Source organism: Haliotis rufescens, unplaced genomic scaffold (genome assembly GCF_023055435.1).
Source record: "Haliotis rufescens isolate VD_foot unplaced genomic scaffold, xgHalRufe1.0.p SCAF_3, whole genome shotgun sequence".
NCBI lineage: Eukaryota > Metazoa > Mollusca > Gastropoda > Lepetellida > Haliotidae > Haliotis > Haliotis rufescens.
This window is the reverse complement of record NW_025964001.1, coordinates 24223881-24251368: the sequence shown is the minus strand read 5'-3', so window position 1 is coordinate 24251368 and position 27488 is coordinate 24223881. Positions and strand designations below refer to the sequence as shown.

Genomic DNA, 27488 nt, shown 5'->3' with positions numbered 1-27488 from the left:
ACATTGTCAGGCCTTGATCTTTCCCCGACATTGCCAGGCCTTGATATTTCCCCGACATTGTCAGGCCTTGATATTTCCCCGACATTGTCAGGCCTTGATATTTCCCCGACATTGTCAGGCCTTGATATTTCCCCGACATTGTCAGGCCTTGATATTTCCCCGATATTGCCAGGCCTTGATATTTCCCCGACATTGTCAGGCCTTGATATTTCCCCGACATTGCCAGGCCTTGCTATAACAATGACATTCTATTATTGTGTGTCACCTGTGAATTCTGTCGTGGACAACCATGAGCCGACTGTGGGCTGCACGTGCATCTACGTTTGAAACAGGCATTTGTTTGGGAATTGGATCAGTTCACTATTTCACAGTGATGGGTGTTCGAGTAAGTGAGTTGTTTCAACGGCATTCCAGCTTTGATTCAGCGACGAGAACAAGTTGTGGAATTGTAATTGCCATATATTATTCATTCCTGAATACTCGAATTATGGTTTAGATGACTGTAATGATAAGTACATTTCCTCAATGAATATTACAGTATTAAAATAGCTGAAAAGACGAAGATTGTATTGCTATAAACTCTCCAAAAGAAGAAACGCATACGTGGTATCAAATATTTTCAAAAGTAATTTTTTAATGGAAAGTTTTCCATGCTTCACTGCTTCGTGACAAGAAAGTGTACATGGTTTTTTAACCGATAAAGTGTCGCGAAAGGGTTTTATTGTCTTTGATGGAGTAAGTACCAAGGGGGCACGACTAGAGGGCGCTGACAGAGATCCAGGGTTCATATTTTGTCGGGCGCATACCAATTTCTCCTCATTGGAGACCCGTTCACTATTCCATACGTGGTTTAATAAGGGAAATGCTGCATTTTAAGAGAGTCCGATGTCACTAGCGGTCTGTCAGAGATCTCGTCATTCTCCGTAGCGGGAAAGCCAACCAGTTAGGAGTATTGCCAGACAACACACAAGACAAGCGATTGTCTGAACAAATGACAATGTTTTTCTTAATACTGATTGAAAAGAAATCACAACCTTTGAGTAACACCTTAACATTGAAAAATTCAATGCAAAACGTCAAGCCATAGTGTCCAACAGTTAAGACATGTCCAACATACAGAATACAGAATAGAGATAAAATGTGATCCAATAGGTCAATGTGGTAATCCATGTGAAAACGCACAGCATTATTTATTAAAGTGTCCATTGTACGTCCACCAAAGAAAAACTATGTTAATAATAATTCGGGACATTTTACAGAACGCCGTGAACAAAATTGTTAAATTAGATTTAAGTTTGATGTTAAACGGAAATGAATGTTTGTCCATTATCGAAAATAAACACATCTTTAAAGCAGTGCAAATGTTTTTAAGTCATACAAAGAGATTTGGGTAACACTTTAATGTACATATACTAGTCTCTCTCTTGTACATTTCTTGTTATCTTTACACTCATCTTCTTTTCTGTTTTCCTTGTATATGATTTACTGTACAAGCTTTGTAAATACCATGGAGAGGGAGTCCTAAGTTGGATAACTTGTTCCCAATCCATTTCAATCTGAATAAAATATGTTTAAATCAAAACATGTTAAGGAAACAAAATATCTGAGCACCACCCTAAAAGCATATAGTCTTTAGCGCAACGATGATTTGTCACATCCTTCGGGTCTCCTGATGTCGAGGTACGTGGTCAGTTCTTAACACACTGTATTATCTCCCTTGATTCATCAGACATCTGCTCTCCTATCGACCAATGAAGAGAGAAAGAAAAAGTCTTGTTAACACCTAAAGCCATTGTTGCGACAAGAATCACATTGTACTGATACTCTCTCACCAAGTTTATTTCGTTTGCACAAAACATGTAGCGTTGTGGCATTGCAGCGTTATTAAAATATAAACGTTGTATCCTTCAATACTAAATAACGGAAGCTGAAGCTGAAGTTCAGAAAATCTTTGCTGAGTATACAAATATCCAAATTGTTTAAATTAACAATCGTTTTAATCAAATATGTTATGTTTTAGTACATGTGTACAAAGAAATATTATACATGTAAAGAATACTACTCACCTCTTTGTTATACCATGAGAAGTATACCGTGATCCTGGTCCAAACACGGAGGCCTTCTGCCCTCTGTCAACATGGGATTAGATGCCAGGACGTGACTTTTACAATAAAGCTGGGTTTAAACCTTTAACCTTGGTCCTGCTAAATGCTTAATACTCGGTCCAAGTGTTATGTCCGTTATACCTAAGACTTTAGAATTTTTAAAAATATTATAACAAACTGATATTTTAATTTATTTGAAATGTTAAACTGACTCTTCTGCATTTACAACCATAATGATGTATTAACCGAGGTTTAAGAATAAGATTAATACCGACATTTATTACAACGCCTAAATACATTCCTGGAATGTTCAGGTCAAATGAGAGATGTCCTGGCAGTTTAGTTAAATAAATTATTCAATGTCAATATTAAATTTAAATAATAGCGTTTGGTATAAAAATAAAGGAGTCTAGAGTCGATAAATACAAATATATTGATTCCTACCAACGACAAAAATATTTATTTCATTTTAAAAAATCGCTGAATTCATGTGTTAAATTTTAGATTACTTTTCAATGTTGAAACACTGTCAGTTTTAAACATATTCTCAATATCGACAGGCCAATGTTGAATCAGTGTTGAAAACAATGTCTTATTACAATATATGTTCAAATACTGTTGAATCAATGTTAAAAGTATCATGTCAGATTTCAACATATTTTCAATATCTAACAGCCAATGTAATAAACAATATCATATTTCAACATATTTTAAAATATCGTAAGTCAATGTATAAAACAATATCACATTTCAACATATCTTCAAATATCGACAGGCCAATGTTGAAAATATTACCGCAATGTAATCGACTTCGGAGGCTGCAGCGGTGTCGACTATATCATCAATGGCTTTATGGGAGCACGGGTGCCCCAGTCGTCTATATTTAAGGCGCTGTGCAGTGTTGCGTCCCTTGGACACGCCAGAAACCTATGATTGTGGGTTCGAATCCCAATTGGCCTCGTTTCTATGTTTGTCAGCACCATACCCGTGCTCGTGGGTTTCACCTAAGTGGTACACGTCTGAGACCTGCATCACTTCGGGCTTTCCCCCCACATTAAGCCGCGATATAACTGTATTACTGTTAAAAGCGGCGTTAAACCAAACTCACTCACTCACTCACTCACTCACTCAGTGGCTTCACCAACGGTGACGTAGCGTTTGGTTTAGTGACGAATCCCGTGTCCTCCATCAGAGGAGGGGTTGGCGGATCCGTGCATATCGACGGCGGTATGAGCGTTTCCCCGGATGTTGCAGATAAGTCGACAGATCTTGTTTACATAGTGAAACTTAACAGGTGTGCGTTATAGTGACGTCGTCCTGGATCTGCGAGCACCACGCGTCACTTTTCATGACAATGCTTATTCCCTAACAGTACTGTACTGATTACCTGAGAGGTCAGAGTATATCCGTCATCGGATCATCTGTGGGACAGACGTGTACGTCAACGTGAATCTGTCCCACTGCATCTGCGCCAATTACGTCAAGCTCGTCATGGCTGCCATTCAATAAGATGCCATCCACATGCAACTTGGTTCCATGGGCAGAAGGTGTCGTGCAGTCATTGGTTGACACACACGGTGCTAGGCTGCTAGGCTGCCGCGACGTCACATGCAAAGACTTTCCACTAACGTTTGATGAATTGTTTCACAATCGTATCCTCCAAACACACATGTCCCACGTATCGCTTTAAATCTCTACCGTCCTGGGTATTCTAAAATCAGGATGAGTCCCAAGCACTATGCGTTTCGTAATGGCTGACTGAAATGAGCAAGTGAATATAATGTATGTTCTGGTCGATATTGTTTTGCCCTGACGGAGTGGAATACAACTGACTCAGGCCGCACAAATATTTGTCACTACAGCGTAAAACAAACTCACTCACTCACTGTTTTTACAGAATTTGAAAAGGAAACTCGAACCACTACAGCCTCCGCCCAAACACGACTCTCATGGGGAAGCTCCGGGTAAAGCTGGCACCGACGAGGTGGAACCTACGTGGAAGAAAAAACCTTATTCTCCTAATGCAGTCTACAAACATGGCGTCCTTGGCAACTACGAACCTAAACTGGACATGAATAGAACAGGACCAGGTACCGTGCTCTGGGCGCTAACATCACTTTAAGATGGTGGTGGGGGTGAGCTAGGGATGGAGGTGGGGTTGGGGATGAAGGTGGTTCCAGGGGTCGGGCAGGGGATGTAGGTGGTTAAGAGGGGATTAGTTTTGGGCGTAGGCGTGGTCTTTGGGGTGGCACAGTCTTCTGTTCAGAATTGCATCTGTGTGTAAGTGTCCCAGGTCATTATCCATGGTGTGTAAGCGTCATACATTTGTTCGTGTGTTTTTGCCAAAGAAGTAAATAAGGATAAAGGTTTGCAAACTCGCCGTAGTATGATTAATACCATGCATAGGTGGATCCAGAGTGACGGTTCGGGGGTCCTCATCCCCCTTGAAAACCAAATGTAGTATGTTATAGGCAGTAAAAATATCTGAGAGAAAATTTTGATATTTTGGACCCTTCCCTTAAATTCTTTTTAGATCTGCCCTTGTATAAATTGATCAAAACGGCGTAACTCACTCAGTTACAGTGTACGTTAAAGCGTATGTCTTGTTACAGGACACTTTGATTATTGTTTACGTCCACTACCACCCACCAGCTCCCCTATGGAAGATACTAAGAGTCTTCCAAACATATTTAATCTTGACAGAGGGAAATATGGTGCCAAAAGGAAGTCGCACACAATTAAACAACTCGTCATTGGTTTGTTTGTTTGTTGTTTAACGCCGCACTCAGCAATATTCCAGCTATATGACGGCGGTCTGTAAATAATCGAGTCTGGGCCAGACAATCCAGTGATTGATATCATGAGCATCGATCCACGCATCGATCACGATGACATGCATCAACCAAGTCAGCGAGCCTGACCACCCAATCCCGTTAGTCGCCTCTAACCACAAGCATAGTCGCCATTTACGGCAAGCATGGGTTGCTGAAGACCTATTCTACCCCGGATCTTCACGGGTCGTCATTCGTATTGTAGTTGACGTTATAGTCGCATAACGCAAAGTTGATTCTAATCTTCCCAATATGTTGTTTAAAACGAACTTCGGATATAACGAACTGTTTATTGTGCTCTCTTGGAGTGTGCTATACCCATATACGACTGAACTGGTAAAACAGCAAGGTAGATTGTGTACATATTGCCAGTCTTTATGCGGAATGTTTATCAATGTTTATCAATGTTTATCAATGTTTATCCGAAGCTTGTCTGTCCCTTTTCCTTAGGAAGTTAGTGATAACATAGAATTGTTTGTTGACTATCAGGAGAATACGGAGTTCCAGTTCCGGACGTGCCAAGCGAAAAGGATTTAGTTGAGAAAACTGCCAGAGAATTCGGTTTCAACATGGTCAACAGCGACAAGATATCACTGGACAGAATAGTTAAAGACATGCGCCATGAAGAGTATGTTGTACTATTGTGGTACTATTATTGTACTATGCTCATAGTTGGGGCGTTCAGGAAGCCTAGTGGTTAAAGAGTTCGCTCGTCACGCCGAACACCCGGGTTCGATTCCCGACATGGGTACAATTTGTGAAGCCCATTATTGTTGTCCCCCGCCGTGATATTGCTGGAATATTGCTAAGAGCGGCGTAAAACCATACTCACTCACTATGCTCATAGTAGTACATTTACATGAATTGGTTTAACTATTTTGTACATTAATCTTCCGTGTTTCTATTTTTGCTGCATTGTTAACTTGAATTCTTTGAATATAATTTGAAACATAACGAAAAATTTGGATTTGAGTTTTGACACTGTCTATCGTGACAAAGCGATAAAGTTAATTTCCTTTCTGTTTCTGTTGTGTTATACCTGATCATATCGGTTTTGATGTTGTTGTTGTTAATGAACGCCGCACTCAGCAATATTTCCAGCTTAGGATGGCGACCTGTAAGTAATCCAGTGAGAACCGATCTACTCAATTGGGATACGTTGGCATGCATTAACCAAGTCAGCGAGCCTGACCGCCCGATCTTGTGAGTCGCCTCTTACGACAAGCATGGGTTGCTGAAGATCTATTCCGACCCGGATAAGAGGTTAGTTACTGGAATTTGAAGCCACTCAGATTCGAGTAAGCTGCATGGCATAGATCAGGGCAGTTAGCCTAACGGTTAAAGCGTTCACTTGTCACACCGACGACTGCAGTTCGATTCCCAACATGGGAACAATGTGCACACGTACAACGTTGTGAGGACTCGTTTCAGATGCAAGTATTGGCACTACCCTGAGACGCTGCCCACAGCCAGTGTAATCCTAGTGTTCCACAACGAGGGCTGGTCCACCTTCGTCAGAACGGTCCACAGCGTCATCAACATGTCGCCGCCGCAGCTGTTGAAGGAGGTCGTCCTGGTAGATGACGGGAGCGACAAAGGTAATTACGCGTAGTGTCTGCTTCCTAGAGGTAGCCATTCCAGGTACCAATGACGCCGGGGTCAACTGTGACAAGAGACTCTGAAGTTAAGATTGTGTAGAGTCTCGCAGTGTATCATCACTTCCTGGAACAGTGTCTTGGACCCACCTACACAACGATACCTTAACGTAACGACGGCCTTGTGTTTAAAATACGCAAGTTTGCCAAATGGATCCTGTGATCCAGACTAGCTAGGTTGATTTGAGATTTAGATACGTCAAGATTCAATCAGTAGTTCCACATGCACTTTATTACAACGTCTGTCTCCCAGACCCTGTGAAAAAAATTCAAAAGGAAGCCAATTCAAGTCTACAATAATTTGGCAAGTCTAGATTGACTCAACTCTCACCCTGAAATTAAGGATTGTTCTGGGCTCCATTTGGATTTTATTTTTATTTTGTAAATATATATTTTTTGATAAGATTATTTCTGGGACTAAATGTCGGTCTATTTATTAGATGGCCTAAAGGAAAATAGCAAATTGTTCCTTGGTCAGTCGTACGTGCAGATCCCGAGCAGAGTACTACTTTCTTTATTAAAACGTTTGCGTATCCAGATGCTGACACCAGCTGGGCCATCAAACTGAAGTATATACAGTAAACTACGTTTATGACGAACACTCTTATAACGAACTGAGAGATAAAACAAACGGGACTTTTTGTCCCGACCGTTCACTGTATATAAGTTGCATATATGCTTATAACGAACTACGGTTATAACGAACTAAATTAGTGGTCCCTTTGAGTTCGTTATAACCGTAGTTTACTGTATTGCCCTATTGAATAAGCAGGCTGTTTTCAGCCAACGTTGTCCAATATCATCAGCATCCTGTGTCTACTGATGTTAATGACATAAGAAGGCTTTGTCCACCCAAAGATGTCCTGTGCCATAAGCATACTGTGTCTACTGATGTTAATAACATAAGAAGGCTTTGTCCACCCAAAGATGTCCTGTGCCATAAGCATCCTGTGTCTACTGATGTTAATAACATAAGAAGGCTTTGTCCGCCCAAAGATGCCCGGTGCCATAAGCAGCCTGGTCCTACCCAATGATGTCCTGTAAAATACGCAGGCTGTTACCACCTACTTATAATATTGTCTCATACCATAAACATTCTGTCCCTACCCAATGCTATCCAATGACACAAGCATGTTTTGTCACAATGTTGTCTTATAAAGTAACAACCTGTCCCCACCCATAGGCTTCCTGACGCCCAAAAGATTTTAATTTTGATCGTAGGCAGGGTATGATAATCAAAATCATAATTCATCAATAACGCTTAACGAGGTGTACCTGGTAAATGCATTTTATACTCGCCGTTGATGTTTTATATCACGTTTGAGCTCTTTATTTTCTGACTTTCTGCAGAACATTTAAAATCCAGGTTGGAGGAGCACATGAAACAGTTTGGCGACAAGGTGAAGATTGTGCGCAACCAAGCCAGGGAAGGCCTTATTCAGGCTCGAACCATCGGAGCCCGAGCGGCATCAGGAGACGTTGTTATCTTCCTGGACGCTCACTGTGAATGCAGCCCAAACTGGTTACCTCCCTTGTTGACGAGAATCGCTTACGACAGGTAGATCATTAGACTAACATCTAGTCTCTGAAATGAACATATCGTACAGAAAAAACAGTTGTTCAGTTATCTTAATAAAATATAATAAAAGGGAGCCCGGTGACTCTCTTCATTTTCAGATACTGCAGTAATCTAGACTTGCCAAACATTATAGACTTGCATGGGCTGTATTTGAAATATATTTGTATGAGGGTCTGTAAGACAGACTAGTAGATCATATACAAAACAAATATACCACTTACATTTTGACCCAAAGATGGCAGTTTGTAATAATAGGTCCCAAGAACTCTATTGACATTAGACGCGATTAGCGGTGGTCAGGTTGAATGCCTGTCATCATACACCGATGGTATGGGATGTTGCTCGTGTTATCAACCACTTGTTGTCTGGTCGATACTGATTATTCATAGGCCGCAGGAACATTGATCTAAACAAACCAGCCTATAAAAAATGGACCATCCAAAGTTGCTCGTTAGATCAACAAATATTAACAAACCATGGCAGTTACTGGTTATGTGTTTATATTATTTCCACCGCTATTTTGCCTTTTACGCCACATGGAATCTGTTTCGTCAGATAATCAAACAAACAAAATGTAGTGATGTCGATGGAAGGACGCTACATCACCACATGCATGTGTGTGTTACAGGACCATCATGGCCGCCCCTGTAGTCGATGGTATTGACTGGACTAGCTACGAGTATCGGTCCTCGTATCAATCAAACCACTTCAGAGGCTTCTTTGAATGGGGCTTCTTCTACAAGGAAGACCCCGTGCCCAAGAAGGAACTGGACAAGCGACAGCACGACAGCGAGCCATATTGGTGAGTTCCTAGGAAAGAGAGGTCTTTCTCTAGCTTGGGTATGTCAAATGTTTGTATGTTGTAGTAACAATGCAACCTGATTTTATTGATTAGCATATTTTTGATTTTGTGGAATGTGGAGTGTTAAAAAATGACTATACTCGCTGTGGATACACTTTGTGGTACCATGAATATAAGGATTTTTTTAAACGGTCATTTTTAGATTTTCTTCTTAGAAAGGGTTGTAATTTAAAGATATGAAAATGTCACACTTTAAGAATATGAGAACAGGGGTACATCGATTACCCGTTATCCTCGGGACAATCGCGTATTTAGAAGTGGAATTCTATAGTCTGGAGAAATGTTTCAGAATTGAAGTTCCAAGTAAGTAATGGCTTTCACTGATCATGTGCTTGTACATACATATATATATAATAAAATAATAAAGTCCACGTTAGTCCAACATCTTCTTTATATCAGTTTCAAACATAGTACGTCTGAAACTGATATAAAGAAGATGTTGAACTAATGTGGACCTTATTATTTTATTATATATTACATGTACACCGAGTGAACATTTACCTCATTTTGTATATATATATACTCGTAAACAAAAGCATGCATTCCTCCATTCTCCCTTCACTGTAGCATGTATACAACCCCTTCTGTTGTAGGTCCCCCACCAACGCTGGCGGTTTGTTTGCGATAGACAGAAAGTTTTTCTTCGAACTTGGAGCGTATGATCCGAACCTAATGATTTGGGGTGGAGAAAATTTTGAACTTGCTTTCAAGGTACCGTGATGCTACTGGCATCTCAGAAATGTTCTGCTATCCTATGCTTGTGCGCTGCTTTCTCGTGCCAGAGTTGGCATTGAAGAAATCAAGCATTGGTGATTTCCTATCTGCGAGCCTTGTAAATAAGTATTAGTATTGTTTTGGCAATTTTGTAAAGAACACATCTTTCTTCATCATTCTGTTTAAGGGGCCCCTAGATCCGTTCCGGTAGAATAGGTCTTCAGCAACCATTGTTTGTCGTAACAGGCGACTATACTTGTCGTGAGAGGCGACTAACGGGATCGGGTGGTCAGGCTCGCTGACCTGGTTGATGCATGTCATCGTTTTCCAGTTGTGTAGATCGATACTCATGATGTGAATCACTGGATTGTCTGGCCCAGATTCGATTATTTACAGACCGTCGTCATATAGCTTGAATATTGTTGAGTGCGGCGTTAAACAACAAACAAACAAATTAAGTTTAAAGAAAAATCGTGGACGATTTCCCTTGTCATTTCTTTCTTTTTATTTAGATACATTTCTCAATGTATACAATGTATGAACATAACTACACTTGCCACAGCACGAGATACTGTTTATTCAGAATAATTTGTTAGCACATAGTGTCATACTGAACGCACACAGTGTTTGTATCTGGTTTAGCTAGACAAGGTGCTAAAGGTTCCGCGTACAGAGGCAAGACACTAGAAACCTTGTCTACAGTTTACCATGAGACGAATTAAAAGGGGATCGTGTGGTCACTATTACTACTGGATACAACAGTGCTGTGCCACCATCTCCGGTGTAGGTTGATGTTCTCATTATCAATCACTAGTAGCCTTGTTAAAACTCGGCTTTGTGGGCCGTCGTGGTTTAGTTGTGATGTTGCTGACTTGATAAATTGTAGCTACTGCATATGACATCTACAAGACAGGGGTAGAATTGACCTTCAGCAACCCATGCTTGCCGTAAAAGGCGACAGACGGGATCGGATGGTCTGGCTCTATGACTTGGTTGGTGCATGTCATCGTATCCCAATTGTGTAGATCGATGCTCATGTAAATTACTGGATTGTCTGGTCCAGACTCGAACATTTACAGAGCGCCGTCATATAGCTGGAATATTGCTTAGTGCGGCGTTCAACAACAACAACAACAAAACCGATATGATCAGGCATAACACAGCAGAAACAGAAAGGAAATTAACTTTATCGCTTTGTCACGACAACAAACAAACAAACAAACATCTACAAGATAAAGCGACCTACCACACCCTTGCTCTTAGGGTTCACCAAAACGGTAAACGTGTACGACTTGCGTTACCTTGTCTTCTTTCTCAATGAAGCTGACAGGCTGTGTTTACTGAAATAAGATGTGTTAACACAGCTCATTCCGATGTTGTTTTCAAAACTACTCTCATTACAGGTGTGGCAGTGTGGCGGATCGTCAGAATGGGTGCCATGTTCCAGGGTGGGGCATATCTATCGTCATTATACACCAGACAGGAAGACCGTTATTAAAACCAAACTTTCTCCAACCCACATAGTAAGTTTGCCATGAACTATTGTCAAGTGTTAATTCAATGTCCATGTTATAATGAAGTAGCTACGATCTGCGCCACCGTGTCAAACGGACACACACAACTGAAACGTTGTTCAAGGTGTGTTTGAACAAGCTTTCTCAATCCCTTATATTTTCGAAATAATGTGAGAAGGAAACATCAGAACATAGCACACAAACAGTAGGATCAAAAGTCCTTTCTTGTTTCTAACAAACGAAAACAGTAATACATTGTATATTAATATTGATGACGAGTATACTTATCAATCAATAACACTAATTATCCCGTTCATTAAAGACTGCCATGGCGGGTAGCTTAGCCTTAGTCAACCGATTATTGCAGTCATATTTAAACACTGTTGATATTGTTTTACAACTACAGTTAAGCCCTCATTTGTTTGTAAAACAATAGACAAAATTACTTCGGGAAGAAAACATTCTTAAAAAATTAATAAAAGCGACAAAACACTTTCCTTATTCAAAAGAAATGTGCTAAAAGAATGAATCCACACATCCGAAAGTACAGCGAACATGGGATAAGGCTGGAAATTGAGCATCCACACAATGAAAGCTCGCGTATCTCATTCTACCGACAACGTTTCACTTGAAGTAAAATCGCACAAGAAGGAATCTTGTAGAAAGGTAGATAAATGAAGGTCGTGGTTGTGTTACAGAACTACATCCGGGTCGTGGAGGTTTGGATGGATGGCATCTTCAAGGAGTACTTCTACAGACGGGAGCCCCAGGTCCGGGGCTATCCAGTGAATATCACCAAGGAACTCAAGTTTAGAGAAGACAATCATTGCAGGAGCTTCCAGTGGTTCATAGACAACGTCGCATACGATATATACAACAGGTTCCCGCCTCCGGCTCCCAATAAAGCCTGGGGAAGGGTAGGTACCAAAATAGCACCATTGTACACAAATACTCCAAGGCAAAAGTGGTCATGTTGCTATTCATCATATTTACTTGAGAGCACAAAGCTAAAAAATATTTTCTCCTACTTGAGGTGCAGTGCATAGGCTTTCTCAACTTGTTAGTTATTTTTATTTGAGCATTTTTTAGCATGAAGCTACTTGGTCTGTCGAACACAAATTGGAAAATACGTAAAGTCGTTTTATGTATCTTATTATAATCATTAGTCATTTTCAAGAAGCAAATAAGTTTTTATTATTATCACTGTAACTCTTGCCTTTAAGTATTACCAATATTACCAGTGCTTTGGGATGTCATATTCGGCTCTGTGACAAGAAAAATAAACAATATTAAAGTAAATTGAAGTGACAGCTTGAAAAAACAAAACTGCTCGAAACGGACGAGCATTTCCATTCCATTTTTAAATATAACTTTGCATAAATGATTCAATTGTGAATATATTAACTTGGTCTCGTCGCTATATGGCTGAAATAATGCCGATGCGACGTTAAATTTTAACTCACTCACTACAAACGAAGGCGTGTGTGGGGGTGGCACGGGTGGCCCAGTCGTCTAAGGCGCCGCGATTCGCTGTGCAGAGTTGCGTCCCTCGGGCATGCCAGAAACCTATGATTGTGGGTTCGAATCCCGGTTTGCCCCGATTATGTTTCTAGGTTTGTCAGCACCATACCCGTGCTCGTGGGTTTCACCGAAGCGGTAAACGTCTGAGACCTGCATCACTTCGGGCTTTCATTCCACATTAAGCTGACACGCCGCGATATAACTGGAATACTGTTAGAAGCGACGTTAAACCCAACTCACTCACTCACTCTGCCGATCATGTGTGAAACTACGTGAAAAAGGTCCTGGTTTAGATATAAACTTGGTCAGAACGATTCAGAAGTTACATCGAAAGCCACCACCATACCATAATCAACTGTTTATTTTTTTCAGATCAATTCGAGAAAGTCCAATGGCACTCTATGTCTCGAGTTCACGACTAGTCATAATAAAAAGAGTGCTCTCGGGGCCTACCCTTGTTCCAGTGCTAATGCAGTGAGTATAACAAAGACAGGATTCGTGAGCTACACCAACATCATCAGTACAGCATCTTCCCGAGGCAAGAGAGTTAACGGACTTTAAAAGTCCAGTGGAAATAGATGCAGTACAGTGGCGTATACCACTCTTTTACTCGAATAAAATAACTAGTATCCCGTCATGACGAACAATGGTGATCTCGAACATGTGACATTTCAGTGAGCCATTCATATAATTGTCACAATGTTTTTGCCTTTTAAGCGAATGGAATCTGATTCGGCAGATAATCAATGGTTATTCTCTAGCGTTGATGTTATATATTAAATGTAAATACCACACATATACCTGAAGAACACGTAGATGCAGACCGGTTACAGAAGTATTAATATACACACGTTTGTGTTATTTTGATACAGGACATACACTATGCTGGTCGTAATAATGGATCGGGTGGTCTGGCTCGGTGACCTGATTGGTGGTTCAACGTAACCAGACGGCATTGGTCGTGGTTCATAATATCGCGGTGTTAAAGTACACACACACATATTTCATTTTAATCTAACATTTTGTTCATTGTAGTCCCTTTTTAACTGTGTTTGTGTCATAATCATGCGGGGGCACGGGTGGCCCAGTCGTCTAAGACGCCGTATTTCGCTGTGCAGAGTTGCGACCCTTGGGCACGCCAGAAACCTATGATTGTGGGTTCGAATCCCGGCTGGCTTGATTATGGTCACCAAAGTGGTAAACGTCCTGGACCTGCAAAACTTCGGGCTTTCCTCCCACATCAAGCTGACAAGCCGTGAAATAACTGTAATACTGTTAAAAGCGGCGTTAAACCCAACTCACTCACTCACTCATAATCATTCTGACAATCGGCTCAGCCAATTCCCTTAAAGCGGCTGGTTCTTTGTGTCTATCGCCCATATGTGTTCTGGGACAGCATAAGTCCACAGTGCCTCACGCTTGTCGTAAAATGGGATCGGATTGTGAGGCGCCTTGCCTGATTGCTTGTCATCGTACCCCGATCGTTGCTCTGGTTTCAGTCACTGGTTTACCTTGTTGAGGCTGTATTATTAACAGAGGAAGTAGCTGACCATGACGTTAAACAATATTTACTCACTCACTCTTTGTATCTACAGATATTCAGACTGAATACAAAGGGCCAGATCGGGTTTGGGGAGCGGTGTGTATTGGCGTTAGATGACGGAGGTGTCACTCAGGAGTGGTGCAGTACTACAGATCTCAGTGGCCCTTGGGACTGGAACGAGGTTAGTTATGTAAACATTTGTGTCGATTAGGGGTGAGAATATGTCTCCGTTTATCTGTTTGTCGTAACAGCTGACCAAAGTGGATTTGGTGGTATCGCCATCGTACCAAGACGGTCCGTGGCGTTGTTCATATGATCAACAACTTATTTGTCTGGTCCAGATTCGATTATTTACAGGCTGCCTTGGTATTACAGGAGTATTGCTGAGTGCGGCGTTAAACAATAATAATAATAATTATATTAATAATGATATTATTATTAATAATAATAATGATATTATTATTATTATTATTAACAACTTATTATTGCTAAGAAGGGCACCTTGTTTGAGGTATGCATATTGAAGCACATGTCTTCCATCTCGATTCGGATTCTGCACAACGCGATGGTATTAGCTGTAGTATGAACATAATAACGTGGCTTTAAGCCCGTTTCTGGTGTCCCCTGCCGTTACAGTGCTGGAATGCTAGCGTCATAAAACCATAATCACTCACTGACTCATAGTGTGAATTGTAATCATAATGTGTCACTTAACTTCTGACATCAAGACTTTAAGATTGCATTTCATTGATGTTAATGAAATCATTCACGTTCAAAATGACTTTTCCTTCTTTTCTAGACAAGCGGTCACATATACAATAAAGATCGTAAAAAATGTTTATACCTCAACCCCAATGGATCGCTGGTGTTCAAGGAATGCAACGACAATGCAATGGAGCAGAAGTGGGATATTACAGAATATTATGCATGGAAATGAAACAACGGACTATTTATAAGTGGGTAAATTGTGTACATATAACAATAGACAAAAGCGAAACACCGTACTGTGAGACGAAACAAGAGGAATGAAACAGACAAGATACGTGGATTCTTTCAAGGTGAAGCGTTCTGTCGATATCCTTCATTACGTCACAGTTCATTGTCCACTGTGATGAAAAGTCAACGACGGCACTTGAAGTCAAGCCACCATCTCTCAGTACGTCATCATCCATCATCGTCTCATTTTGTTACATGTTGCAACCATCTCTGGAATGTTTTATCCATCTGCGAATGGCCTTATCTTGGGTGCCTTGTATAGTGTAAATGCTTCTGAAGTGTGTTAATATTGTATGTTCCCATCGGCAGTATTTCAGCCATATCGGGACTGTAAATGCTTTGGTGGTCTCTAAAACTGGATCTTTACACGAGATATATGCCTGACTAATAGGAACTAAAGGTGATACACTGGTGAGGAACATTATGCTTCCCAAAGATTACGTCTTCACCTAATCTTGAAGACACGGGCTGTGTGCGGTCTATGGAAATGGTAAAAAGGGAATTGTGGGTGAAATCTGTACTCCATAAAAATCAAAACTGTACCGAACCTCATGCTCATTCCTGTTTTATATCCTGTATCAAAATAACGTACAGATTGTGGCAAGGTGAAATGGGGCTTAACGTCGCGTCCAAGATTATTGCACTTATATAGCGACGTGCATGCACGTGTGTGTGGGTGTGGCTACTTGTACTAGTCCAGACTGATGCCGATTTATAGTGCTAGCTCACTGAGATACCATGCCGCAGTTTAACATGAATTCCCCACTCAGACAGTATACTGACTCCGAGCCGACCAGTCCTTGTTTTAGCCCCTTAATGCCGAGCACCAGACAGGGTAACAACAAGTACCATCTTTGAACGTCTTTTGATATGATGCGGTCGGGGATCGAACCCCGGACCTTCCGCTCTACCACTAGACCACGGAGGCGGTCCGCACAGATTGAGTGAATGGCTAGATCTACCTACAGCAATACAAATCTGTGGGGATTACTGGACGGGAAAGAATAGTGACCCAGTAACATAGGCTTTACAGAAGAGGGGACTCTTGGTCAAGATGGTTCACTGCATGTTGGACAGACTCGTTGATGTTGTTCATAGTATCAACTGCTAGTTTGTCAGGTGCTGTGGCTTAGTAAATTTTTACACTGCAGTCAGCACTACTCAAGCAATATATCAGTACAGTTAATCATCCAGTCTGGGCCAGACAAAGCAGTGACTGATACCGAAAATGTTCCATGCCCATCAAGGTGTCAGACCGTTTTAAGATTGTGGCCTCTCACAAGCATTAGTGCTGGGGACCTATTCTAACCAGGTCTGAAAACTTTTGAGCATCTGCTGGAGAGCGATGGTCCAAGGCACGACCCCATCCCAAAAGATGCTAAAAGATGGTACTTCTTGTTCCCCTGCCTCGTGCTATTACAGGGATAAAACAAGCTTGGGCTTGCATAATATAACTGACCTAAATCCCGACTAGTACTAGCAGCCGACCCGTGAAGATCCGGGGTAGAATAGGTCTTCAGCAACCCATGCTTGCCGTAAAAGGTGACAATGCTTGTTGTAAGAGGCGGCTAACGGGATCGGGTGGTCAGACTCGCTGACTTGGTTGATGCATATCAACGTATCCCAATTGCGTGGATCGATGCTCGTGATGTCAATCACTGGATTATCTGGCCCAGACTCGATTATTTACAGGCTGCCGTCATATAGCTGGAATATTGCTGAGTGCAGCGTTAAACAACAAACAAAAAACAAAACTAGCAGCCACACACCCACATGCAATAAGTGCAATAATCTTGAATGAAATGTTAAAGACGTCATTTCACCTCACCTCCAACCAGGTCCCGAGGGGATCATCATTAAGTTGAATCTGACAAGGTACAAAATCAGCTTCAATCGGATTCGAACAAATGACCAGCGTATATTTGACCCAGCTGAGGGACGTAACTCTACACAGCTCACTTTTCAGCCTGTCTGAATCCCATCGGTCATTTGAGATTTGACCGAAGTAGCTGAAACAAGCTGTGGACCTAACTGCACCATAAGCCCCTGGGACCCCCAGGCCACAACATGTCAATGGCTGATGCTGCATTGAGCAATTATTATTCACTCACTCCAAGTCCTGTCGAGAAATGGTGCTGGCAAACCTTGAAACATAATCGAAGCAAATGTGTTATTCCAATGAGATCAGTTGTTTCTGGCATGCCCAAGGGATGCAACTCGGCACAATGAATTGCAGCAACTTATACGACTGGCCCACCACTCCTACCACTACATTGATGTAATCCATCAGCACAATTATGGTGCTGAATAACCAAGGAAAATAACCAGGGCGATTCTACATCCTGAGAAGAGTGAGTGAGTTGGGTTTAACGTTGCTTTTAACAGTATTCCAGTTATATCGCGGCATGTCAGCTTAATGTGGGATGAAAGCCCAAAGTGATGCAGGTCTCAGACGTTTACCACAATGGTGAAACCCACGAGCACAGGTATGATGCTGACAAACCTAGAAACATAATCAGGGAAAACCGGGATTCGAACCCACAACCATGCCCCCGAGTGAGTTTGAACAGAATTTCAGTCGGATCAGCGTCATGTGGGATAAAGCTGGAAGTGCTGCAGGACTTCCACGTTTACCACTTTGGTGAAACCCAGGGGCATAATCGGGGCGAACGGGGATTCGAACCCACAACCATGCCCCCGAGTGAGTTTGAACAGTATTTCAGTCGGATCAGCGCCATGTGGGATAAAGCTGGAAGTGCTGCAGGACTTCCACGTTTACCACTTAGGTGAAACCCAGGGGCATAATCAGGGCGAACCGGGATTCGAACCCACAACCATGCCCCCGAGTGAGTTTGAACAGAATTTCAGTCGGATCAGTGTCATGTGGGATAAAGCTGGAAGTGCTGCAGGACTTCCACGTTTACCACTTTGGTGAAACCCAGGGGCATAATCGGGGTGAACCGGGATTCGAACCCACAACCATGCCCCCGAGTGAGTTTGAACAGTATTTCAGTCGGATCAGCGCCATGTGGGATAAAGCTGGAAGTGCTGCAGGACTTCCACGTTTACCACTTAGGTGAAACCCAGGGGCATAATCAGGGCGAACCGGGATTCGAACCCACAACCATGCCCCCGAGTGAGTTTGAACATAATTTCAGTCGGATCAGCGTCATGTGGGATAAAGCTGGAAGTGCTGCAGGACTTCCACGTTTACCACTTTGGTGAAACCCAGGGGCATAATCGGGGTGAACCGGGATTCGAACCCACAACCATGCCCCCGAGTGAGTTTGAACAGTATTTCAGTCGGATCAGCGCCATGTGGGATAAAGCTGGAAGTGCTGCAGGACTTCCACGTTTACCACTTAGGTGAAACCCAGGGGCATAATCAGGGCGAACCGGGATTCGAACCAACAACCATGCCCCCGAGTGAGTTTGAACAGAATTTCAGTCGGATCAGCGTCATGTGGGATAAAGCTGGAAGTGCTGCAGGACTTCCACGTTTACCACTTCGGTGAAACCCAGGGGCATACATCCTTCAAAGAGTCCTTCCTGGTAGCACTACAGACAATGCTACACACAACCATAAATATATCCTTCACTAACCAAGTATATGCAAATATTATTTCATAAAAAAAGACAGACAATCTAATTAGAAATCACTCTATTACTATTTATTCACTCCATTGTCATCCAATGGACTACATGTATTCGTAATTTATTCACAATTCCATTATGTTTTATGTCAAAAATAACAATTCAATATCTTGCATATCTGCTGTATATCCGATTGTCTAATAAACACTTAATCAACAAAATGTTCTAATCGAGCCAGGTGATTCCTTTCTTTGGAAGAGGTTTTACTACAAAAAGACACAATTCAAAAAAGATTTTTAATCATGAAAATAGTCAGAAAGTAACTCTTGGCTATGGATGCATCTTGGCAAATAGCAAAGCAGGCATTAAACTGATATAGCCCAAAAATATTTGATCATTGTCCATGTCAATTTGATTCTGAATTAATGATTTTGTCCTTAAATTTCCTCATACATGCATACACTGAAATTGAGTGAAGTATTAAAATATAAATCTAGGCCACGACCACAAAATGCCTTACTCATCATTAGTGCTTTAGATTTCAAGGGGTATGCATCATTGAGTGATTGATTTTTCTGTCTGGGTTAACTGTTCTTTGAAGTCCTAATAGTTAACCACTTCAGTGAAACCAACAAGCATAGGCATAGCCATGACAAATCAAGAAATATATCAGGGTGAACTGGGAATCCAACCTATGATCAAAGCTGTCTGGAACGTCTAAGGGATGCATCTCTGCACAGTGAACACCTTAGAGGAACCTGAACAACTACAAATGACCCTGAATTTCTAAGTAACATGGGCCCCTATTTCACCGGTTCTCATAAATCTGCACTATGACACTATATAATCAAGCATAAAGGTAGGACAGCATAGCACACAACTTGATACCTCAAACCGAATCCGAAATTTAGTGTACTATTATTTCATTTAATAGTAAATATACATTCAAATCAAAACTCTCCTATCCCGTCATGCTTATGATGTAATACTCTACACTATGCTCATGTATTTCTTTTCTCTCTACTGAGTGTTAAAGATAGAGAGACCTGAATAAGATGGAGAACTCATGACAGGACACTACCAGGAATCAAATGCTGAATCTTTCCTGGCATCAGTGTCATGTCAGAGTGCTGTTACTGCTCCTGTAATTTGCAACCAGTCAGCTTCAATTTCGCACCCCTTGAAAAAGTAGGTCACTTTGTTCACCCAAGCACTGGACTTCATGCATAAAATCTCATGAAGGAGAAGAGGGCCTTTGCACCGCTTTCCACAGTATTTCATGTTAGTTTACTGTGACAGGAAAGCCAAAAGTGATACAGGTCTAAACTGATTCCCATTTTGGTGAAACTCACGAGCACAGGCAAACTGAGAATCATAATCACAGCAAATCTGGAGTTTGAACCCCTGATAATCGGATCCTGGTATGCCTATAAGCATGATAAGCTGCAGCTCTGCCCAGCCAATTGATGACTAGACCCTATGAGGCCCCCTTTAACAAAGTACCACAAAATCATGGACCAGGGTTAGTGAGATATAAGGATTATTGGAGTATTATATCTGGTGGTTTGCTGGTCTAAAAATTCAAAACATTTATATGCATCATTAAAACATTGATTTAACAAATTAACAAATATCATCCAAGCATTCTTCCTGTCTGAAAGACAAAGCATCAATCATGAAACATATTTCATCATCGACATGATTGAGTTAAATCCATCAATGAAATATCCCATCATGTAAACATGGTAAACAAGCTAAAACAGAAGCATTAACATCAGTTGGAGCAGAATATCCCCTCTGCAAAACAACTATATGTGCATATGTCTCGCTGAACATAAGATTTGGCCATTACTCATGACTTATATAACAGAAACATACATAAAAACTTGCAAATGTACAAATTGATGATCATCCAGTGATAAATCCCACAATATACAAGTCTGCAAGTTACTGATGCAGGGAAGATGATATGAGAAGGTTCTTTAAAACAGACTGTAAATATGGAAGGTATTACAAGAAACATGATTACTGTGAGAACTGCAGGGGTCGCATACAGCCTTAGAATGACGTTAATAAAGACCTGTCAGAAATATAGTGGAAATTTTACTTCACTCGGCGTGAGTTTGAAGAAGTCATGCTTGAACAAGACAAAATTGTTTAAAATGTTTAAATTTTATGTCAGTTTTATTCAGTTCCAGTTTGTAGCAAAAGTGAAGCTTTGAGGTCTGGTTCCAACTTATAGCCCCTCAATGCAACGAGTCAATGAGGACAACCATGATTGGACTCTTACTTGTCCTCACATTTTAGTAGTCTCGGGCTGGCGGACTAGCGTGCATTTTGATGGCAGTGCTACACACAATTCTTTCCTACACAATCTTGAATTTCTCAAACAATATTAAACTGTTTACAACAGGTTTAAATAACCAATTCTGATTCTTGACCAGGCTTACTTATGGTTGATAGCGTGAGCACCAATCCATACTAATTATTGAATTGCCAGCGAAAGAAACTAACAGTTTTAGTCCACTAGATCTTATAATGATAATATATAGCAAAACCGTTTAAAATGGCAAATTTGGACAGGTCCTTAAGATACCTTGACTATTTGGCTGTTTGGCAATTACCTCAGGACTAGTGTTAATTTCCATCGCTGACCGCCCGGAAGCAAAGAAACAAATCAGCCAGGTCAACCCCAATCCTCATTTTAGCTTGAGTGAGTGAATGTTGTTTAACGCCACAATATTCCTGCTACATCACAGCAGCATGTAAATAACCTAGTCTAAATCCAACGAACCAGTGACTAATAGCATGAGCACCAATTCCTGCCCTCGATTTACAACAAAACACAATCAACCTGATCCCCATTTTAGATACCCCCTCAATAAAACACTAGGGACTGGTGACGCAGAGCCCTGTTTGACAAGCCATCTTGGAGCTATGCTTGTTACACCTTGCTACAGACTTCCAATTGATAAATACTAATGACACTTTGTCAAATGGGACACGCAAACTAAACAAAGTCATTTTTCATGGATCAGCTGAGTGGGATGTTAATTTCAAACAAAGGAGTTTAGTCACCTGCATACAAAGTCACCGACGAAGATGTGAATGCCTACCAGGATATTTTTGTTTTAAATACATGTATCATCCAAAACGAAAAGTTTTTAGATTGATTTTTAGACCACGGACTGTCATGTATTTTTTCAAGGGCAGATCCAGCTTTTTTAAATGGGAGGGGTCCAAAATATTAAAATCATCTCTCAGATAACTTTAATGCCTAAACATACTATATTAGTTTTTCAAAAGTGGGGGGTCCGGACCTTCTGGACCCCAACTCTGGATCCATGTTCTTATCAACAAAACTTTTCTCCATGCATAAAGATGCTTGTTGAACACTCTTAATACTTGCATGGTACAACCCATGCCAGATTTACAGTATTAAGAAAGGATAAGGAATGATAAGGAACCTTTTAAGACAATTAAAACAATTGCGATTTTTGATAAAATGAGGAAAACTATGAAAGTTACAAGAAAGTTCATATGACTGAGAAAAAATACTTAATGAACACTTGCGAGTGTGAACCTAAAATATAATTAAGCGCAATCATGTGCCAAAAAGACCAATTTTTTATATCTTGGGGAAGCATTTTTCTCATGTTACAAAATGAGTGAGTGAGTATTGTTTTATGCTGCTTTCAGCAATATTCCAGCAATATCATGGCAGGGGACACCAGAAGTTGTATTATAAAATGAACATGCCCTTGTTGCAAGATATTTTTCAAAGGGATGTCACATTTTCAGCATCATTATTAATTTACTATAATTCCAGAGAACCCTTCTCACACCTCAACCTTTCAAAGATGCCATCATTAAAAAATACCATCCTCATAAATGACAACTTTTTGTCTTTGTGGCCGATTCAGATTCTTTGCTACCTTCTGATGGTGATTTGTCCCTGGCGCCGTCACCGTCTCCATCTCCATCTGCTGATTCCTTCTTTGCCGAAACAGACTTCTTTTCTCGACTAGACTTATCTCCCTTACTTTCTTCTGCTGACACCTTACCTCCATCTTTCCCCTTAGCTGTTTCCTGTGTGTCATCATCAACTTTGTCATCAATAGAAGCCTCCTGACTTTCAGACTGATCATTTTTCATTTCAATGTCATTTTCATTGCCCTTTGATGCTTTAGAGTTATCTCCCTTCTCCTTAGCTGTGTTTCCGGTATCATCCACTTCCATGGATTCATTTTTGGGCTCTTTGCTGTTATCGCTGACATCAACTTCATCAACAGTTGTAGCTGTGGCTTCATCAGTTACAGAAACATCATCATCCTTGGTTCCCTTGGCCTCATCACTTACAGCACCTTCAGCTGTTTCACCTGCAAATCAAACTAGACATTCTCAAAGGAAATAAATCTTTGGAAAATCTTATTTGATCATCCACATCTATTGATAAACTTAGGGAGTTTTTGTGTTATTGATGTTTCGTAGTATTTGATGATCTTCCAACAATGTCATTTGATAAATAAATGAAATCATTTCACCCAATATAAAGTGAAAAAATTTTTTTTTATAAAAAGACAAATAATTGAAAAATTAAAAACATCAAGCAAAATTAGAAAAATAAAGAAACACAGCATACTTTACTACTTGTATGTAAATAACACTGGTAACATGTTGAGTAATTGACATTCTCATGGTCTGAGGTGAAGGCGTTACGAGATAAGTTAACAATATGAACAGACCTCGTGGTCTTAGGAACTGCAGAGTTGCATCCCTTAGCAATGCCAGGAGATCAAATCTGAGATTTTCCCTGATTGGTATCTTGTATCAGCACCCTACCCAAACATATACATGTGTCTCAATGAAGTGGTGAAAGTCTATGACCTATGTGTCACTTCAGGCTTATTCACACTTAGCTGATGTAATGTGATATTACTTAAGTACTTTTTAAAGCAGTGTCAAACTCAATTATTACTTGCCTGTGAAGAGATACAATTAGGAGATAAACATACTGTGTTTTCAATGCAAATTCAATTTAGCGGGGTTCAATCTACAGGTAACCTAGCTCTACATTGAAAACACAGTATGTTTATCTCCATTCTACCATGACTAAATAAAACGCTAACTCTTTGATGTCAGCTAATATACTGAGTGAAGCGGCATGGGTTGAGTCCAGTGTTTAGAGTGGGTTATCGATCTGAATTACGGAATCACTGAACAAAATATGGCGCTGTATATACTCAAGCAGTTTGTTTACAACGTAATACTTCACTCGAAAACATGACAGGCATTGAAAGCGTATAAGCACGGCAACTTGGTAAGTTAACATGAGGTGGGCATCCCTAAAGTAAACAAAGCAAGCTTTGCAAGGCTTTTGCTCTACATCACACACCACCATTCTGACGTCATATCTCTCATTGTGACGCAAAAGTTATGACGTCACAGTCGTATATAGAAAAGCGCCAAAATTCCAATCTCTCTGTTGTCTTCAAAACATATATACATTCCCTTTGTTGATTTCTGTCGTGTTTTTCTGCACGAAATGTATTGCCACACATCCTTTGAATATTGTAGTAACCGCATCTGTGCATTTTGTAACCTGTAATTGTAGATATAATTATTTAAATATGCCTACCGACAATGACTGAAAATAGTACTATTCCATGAATATTAGCTTCCGCGGTGATGCCGCTGTTTCAATCAGAGGGGGTTTATTGTGATTTAATAGCCTCTGATTGACCAATCAGAATAGAGTAAATTCCAAATTCATGGTAGAATAACATACAGCTGTATTACATGTTGTGTAATACCAAGGCACATGCTTTTTAACTGCAGGAACAAGTTTCACTCACAAATATTGAAAACTCCCAACATCCGTGGGCTTATTCAACAACACTGAGATGATAGGAGCTTATGCATAACCGATGACCCCAGCAACCCTGATGCTTGGCTGACGTCACATGGCATTGTTTCAATAAAATTCCACAAATTACGTAACAGGGTATTGTGACATGTCTGTAAACTTTGTGATGCAGGGCCCTGTTCCACAAGGCGATCATAGAACAAAGACAGTCGTAAGTCTATGTTATAGTATGGGAATTACCATAACCTTAGTGCTATGACAGCTTTGTGGAACGGACCGCTGGATTCAAAAGGAATGACGTGTTGTATTAAATTAATATGTGTCAACTCGGGAATAGTTCTGGTTAGGCCAGAGCGATTCACACGTTTCATCAAATTGGTTTACACAGAAGCTTGTTTAGTATTCTTTTTTTACTCACTTCCTCATTCACATTCTTATTCAATGTCTGATTCACCTCCTATGCAAGACAAACCTCAACCAACCCTCACCTCCTGAGTTGCTGTCTCCAAGTGGGAAGAAAGTGTTCATCCCCTCCTTGTACAATTCCACATCAATATCCAGGAAGAGACAAAAAATAACCCTCTCCACCTGTATTGTAGAAGACAAGCATCAATGACCATGTGGCTGACAGAGAGAACATCACACTGCATGACACTGTGTATCTTACGTTCGAGTATCCTAAGTTTGCATTAAACTCAAACCTTTACATGTTTGAGATAGAAAACATTCAAAACAATGTTAGTCAGGCGATGCCTTTTTGATAACCTAACACATCAAGCTAAATGAATGTACATAAAATGATATATACAGAGATTCCTTGCTACAACGCTACCTTTGGGGTGAAAATAGTTGATGAGCGTTATAGACAATCAGTGGTTTAACCGAGGTGGAGTCGTTGGGAGTAGAAGACCAACAAAAACAGTATTCTCTGCCTACCTAACACATTCTACGTTGCAGGTTTCAGAGTTTAAAAAAAGATTAGAACAGTAGTTGTCTATGATTCATAGTTTAAAAACGATTTATCGAGTGTTACATGGTTATGCGCTTTAAAAAAAACACATTATATCTCTTCAACGAATACAGGTGAACGAAAAGGTATAACAAACTTTGTCAATACAAATATGAAATTTGATATAAAACATCACCGGACATGATGTTTTACCTTTTAAATTGAATTTCCTGCTCTCTTAGCCATTGTTCTATATGCAGAGATTAAGATTACCATGTGTATTTTCTCGTAAACTAAGCCAGAAATAGGAATCAGCTGTGCACAGGTTTCCTCCCCTATCTACCTGGGATTCAGTTAAAAAGTACCCAATGTAACAACTTCAAAGAATTTTGATGCAATCGTCGGAAGAATTGTATCTAAAATTATTAAAAATGTAAGTAAAATTTTGGAGTCATGCTTTACCACATGCTACAACCGAGCTGGCGCTATATTATATTGAAGAACACAATAGTGAGGGAACACTGTATTCATGAAAAAGATGCTGAACAAATTAGCAGGCCAACTTTTGTTTTGTTTGTTTACAGTTTAACACCACACTAAGCAATATTCCAGCTATATGACGACTGTCTGTAAATAATTAGCCTGGACCAGACAATCCAGTATATGGCATGATAGGCATCAAACCCAGCTATGAAGATACGATGACATGCCAACAACCAAGTTACAAAGCTAACCACCCGATCTAGTATGAGGGCTGGCTGAAAAGTTCTAAGCCTAAGTGGGATATGTCAATCGGATTGAAACAAACTTTTGCAACCAACAATCATTTAATGAATCATAGACATACGAACTGCAACTGTAGTGTTATTATTGTCTTTGTACCAGACCATCTTGTGAACATACCCATTGAAATCACCTGAAATGGACAAAACTGGCTATAGGGCAGTCATCAAGTACCTGCAACTGAAAGGGCTAACACCAACACAGATACATGCTGACATGGTCTCCACTTTAGGGGATGATGCCCCTTCCTTTTCCACTGTAAAGAAGTGGGCTGTGGAATTCAAGCGTGGCAGAGAGAGCCTTGACGATGACCCGCGTCCAGGAAGGCCTTCAACAGCAACCATTCCAGAAAAAAATTACCCGGGTGCATGACATGGTGATGGCTGATCGATGCTTGACCACTCGACATATTGCCAGTGTTCTGGGCATCTCTCATTAGAGGGTTGAGCAGATTATCACCAAGTTGGGAATGACAAAAGTTTCTGCAAGATGGGTGCCAAAGCTCTTGACAGCGGATCAGAAACGTGTCAGATTCCTGACGTTCCATAACAATTTATGCCATTTTGAAGCAGATTCTGATGATTTTCTGGCCTGATTTGTAACCATGGATGAGACCTGGATTCATCACTTTCAACCAGAAACCAAAATTCAGTCTAAACAATTGAAGCATCCGGAATCACCAGCCCCCCAAAAAGCCAAGTCGGTTCCTTCTGCTGGAAAGGTGATGGCTTCAGTCTTTGGGGATTCCAAGGGTATTCTGCTGATTGGCTATCTTGAAAAAGGCCAGACCATCAATGGAAGATATTATGCTGACTTACTGAGACAGTTGCGTGAAGCTATCAAAGCTAAGCGATGGGGAATGCTCACTAAAGGAGTCCTGTTCCACCAAGACAATGCTCCTGTTCACAAATCCGTGCTTGCCATGTCAGCGATCCATGATTGTGGCTTCGAACTCATTGACCATCCCCCTTATTCA

The 27488-nt window shown here is 40.7% G+C and overlaps 2 protein-coding genes and 1 long non-coding RNA gene across 9 annotated transcripts in view; 1 reads left to right on the top strand and 2 right to left on the bottom strand.

The window, feature by feature from the left end:
- Positions 1 to 15802, top strand: part of LOC124143960 (N-acetylgalactosaminyltransferase 7-like) — a 31875-nt gene extending 16073 nt beyond the window's left edge. For all 4 annotated transcript variants that reach the window (XM_048403943.1, XM_046513134.2, XM_046513143.2 and 1 more), the window contains 11 exons: positions 4003 to 4195; positions 5426 to 5564; positions 6368 to 6534; positions 7942 to 8149; positions 8799 to 8972; positions 9626 to 9743; positions 11150 to 11269; positions 11959 to 12177; positions 13154 to 13255; positions 14377 to 14505; positions 15124 to 15802. In XM_048403943.1, the coding sequence (XP_048259900.1) occupies positions 4003 to 4195; positions 5426 to 5564; positions 6368 to 6534; positions 7942 to 8149; positions 8799 to 8972; positions 9626 to 9743; positions 11150 to 11269; positions 11959 to 12177; positions 13154 to 13255; positions 14377 to 14505; positions 15124 to 15261 (1707 nt within the window). In that variant the 3' untranslated portion in view covers positions 15262 to 15802. The remainder of the gene's footprint in view (positions 1 to 4002; positions 4196 to 5425; positions 5565 to 6367; positions 6535 to 7941; positions 8150 to 8798; positions 8973 to 9625; positions 9744 to 11149; positions 11270 to 11958; positions 12178 to 13153; positions 13256 to 14376; positions 14506 to 15123) is intronic.
- Positions 1331 to 4005, bottom strand: LOC124143971. 2 transcript variants are annotated; one of them, XR_006862355.2, is made up of 3 exons: positions 3234 to 4005; positions 2067 to 2129; positions 1331 to 1741 (listed from the first exon to the last, which is right to left on the bottom strand). It is a non-coding gene; the product is annotated as an uncharacterized LOC124143971 (long non-coding RNA). The 2 variants fall into 2 exon arrangements; XR_006862354.2 differs by having other exon boundaries at positions 3493 to 4005.
- Positions 15803 to 18966: 3164 nt separating the features above from the next.
- LOC124143947 (ADP-ribose glycohydrolase MACROD2-like) overlaps positions 18967 to 27488 on the bottom strand; it is a 32643-nt gene continuing 24121 nt past the window's right edge. For all 3 annotated transcript variants that reach the window (XM_046513113.2, XM_046513121.2, XM_048403942.1), the window contains 2 exons: positions 25269 to 25368; positions 18967 to 23293 (listed from right to left, as the gene is read on the bottom strand). In XM_046513113.2, coding sequence (XP_046369069.2) covers positions 22800 to 23293; positions 25269 to 25368 — 594 coding nt within the window. In that variant the 3' untranslated portion in view covers positions 18967 to 22799. The remainder of the gene's footprint in view (positions 23294 to 25268; positions 25369 to 27488) is intronic.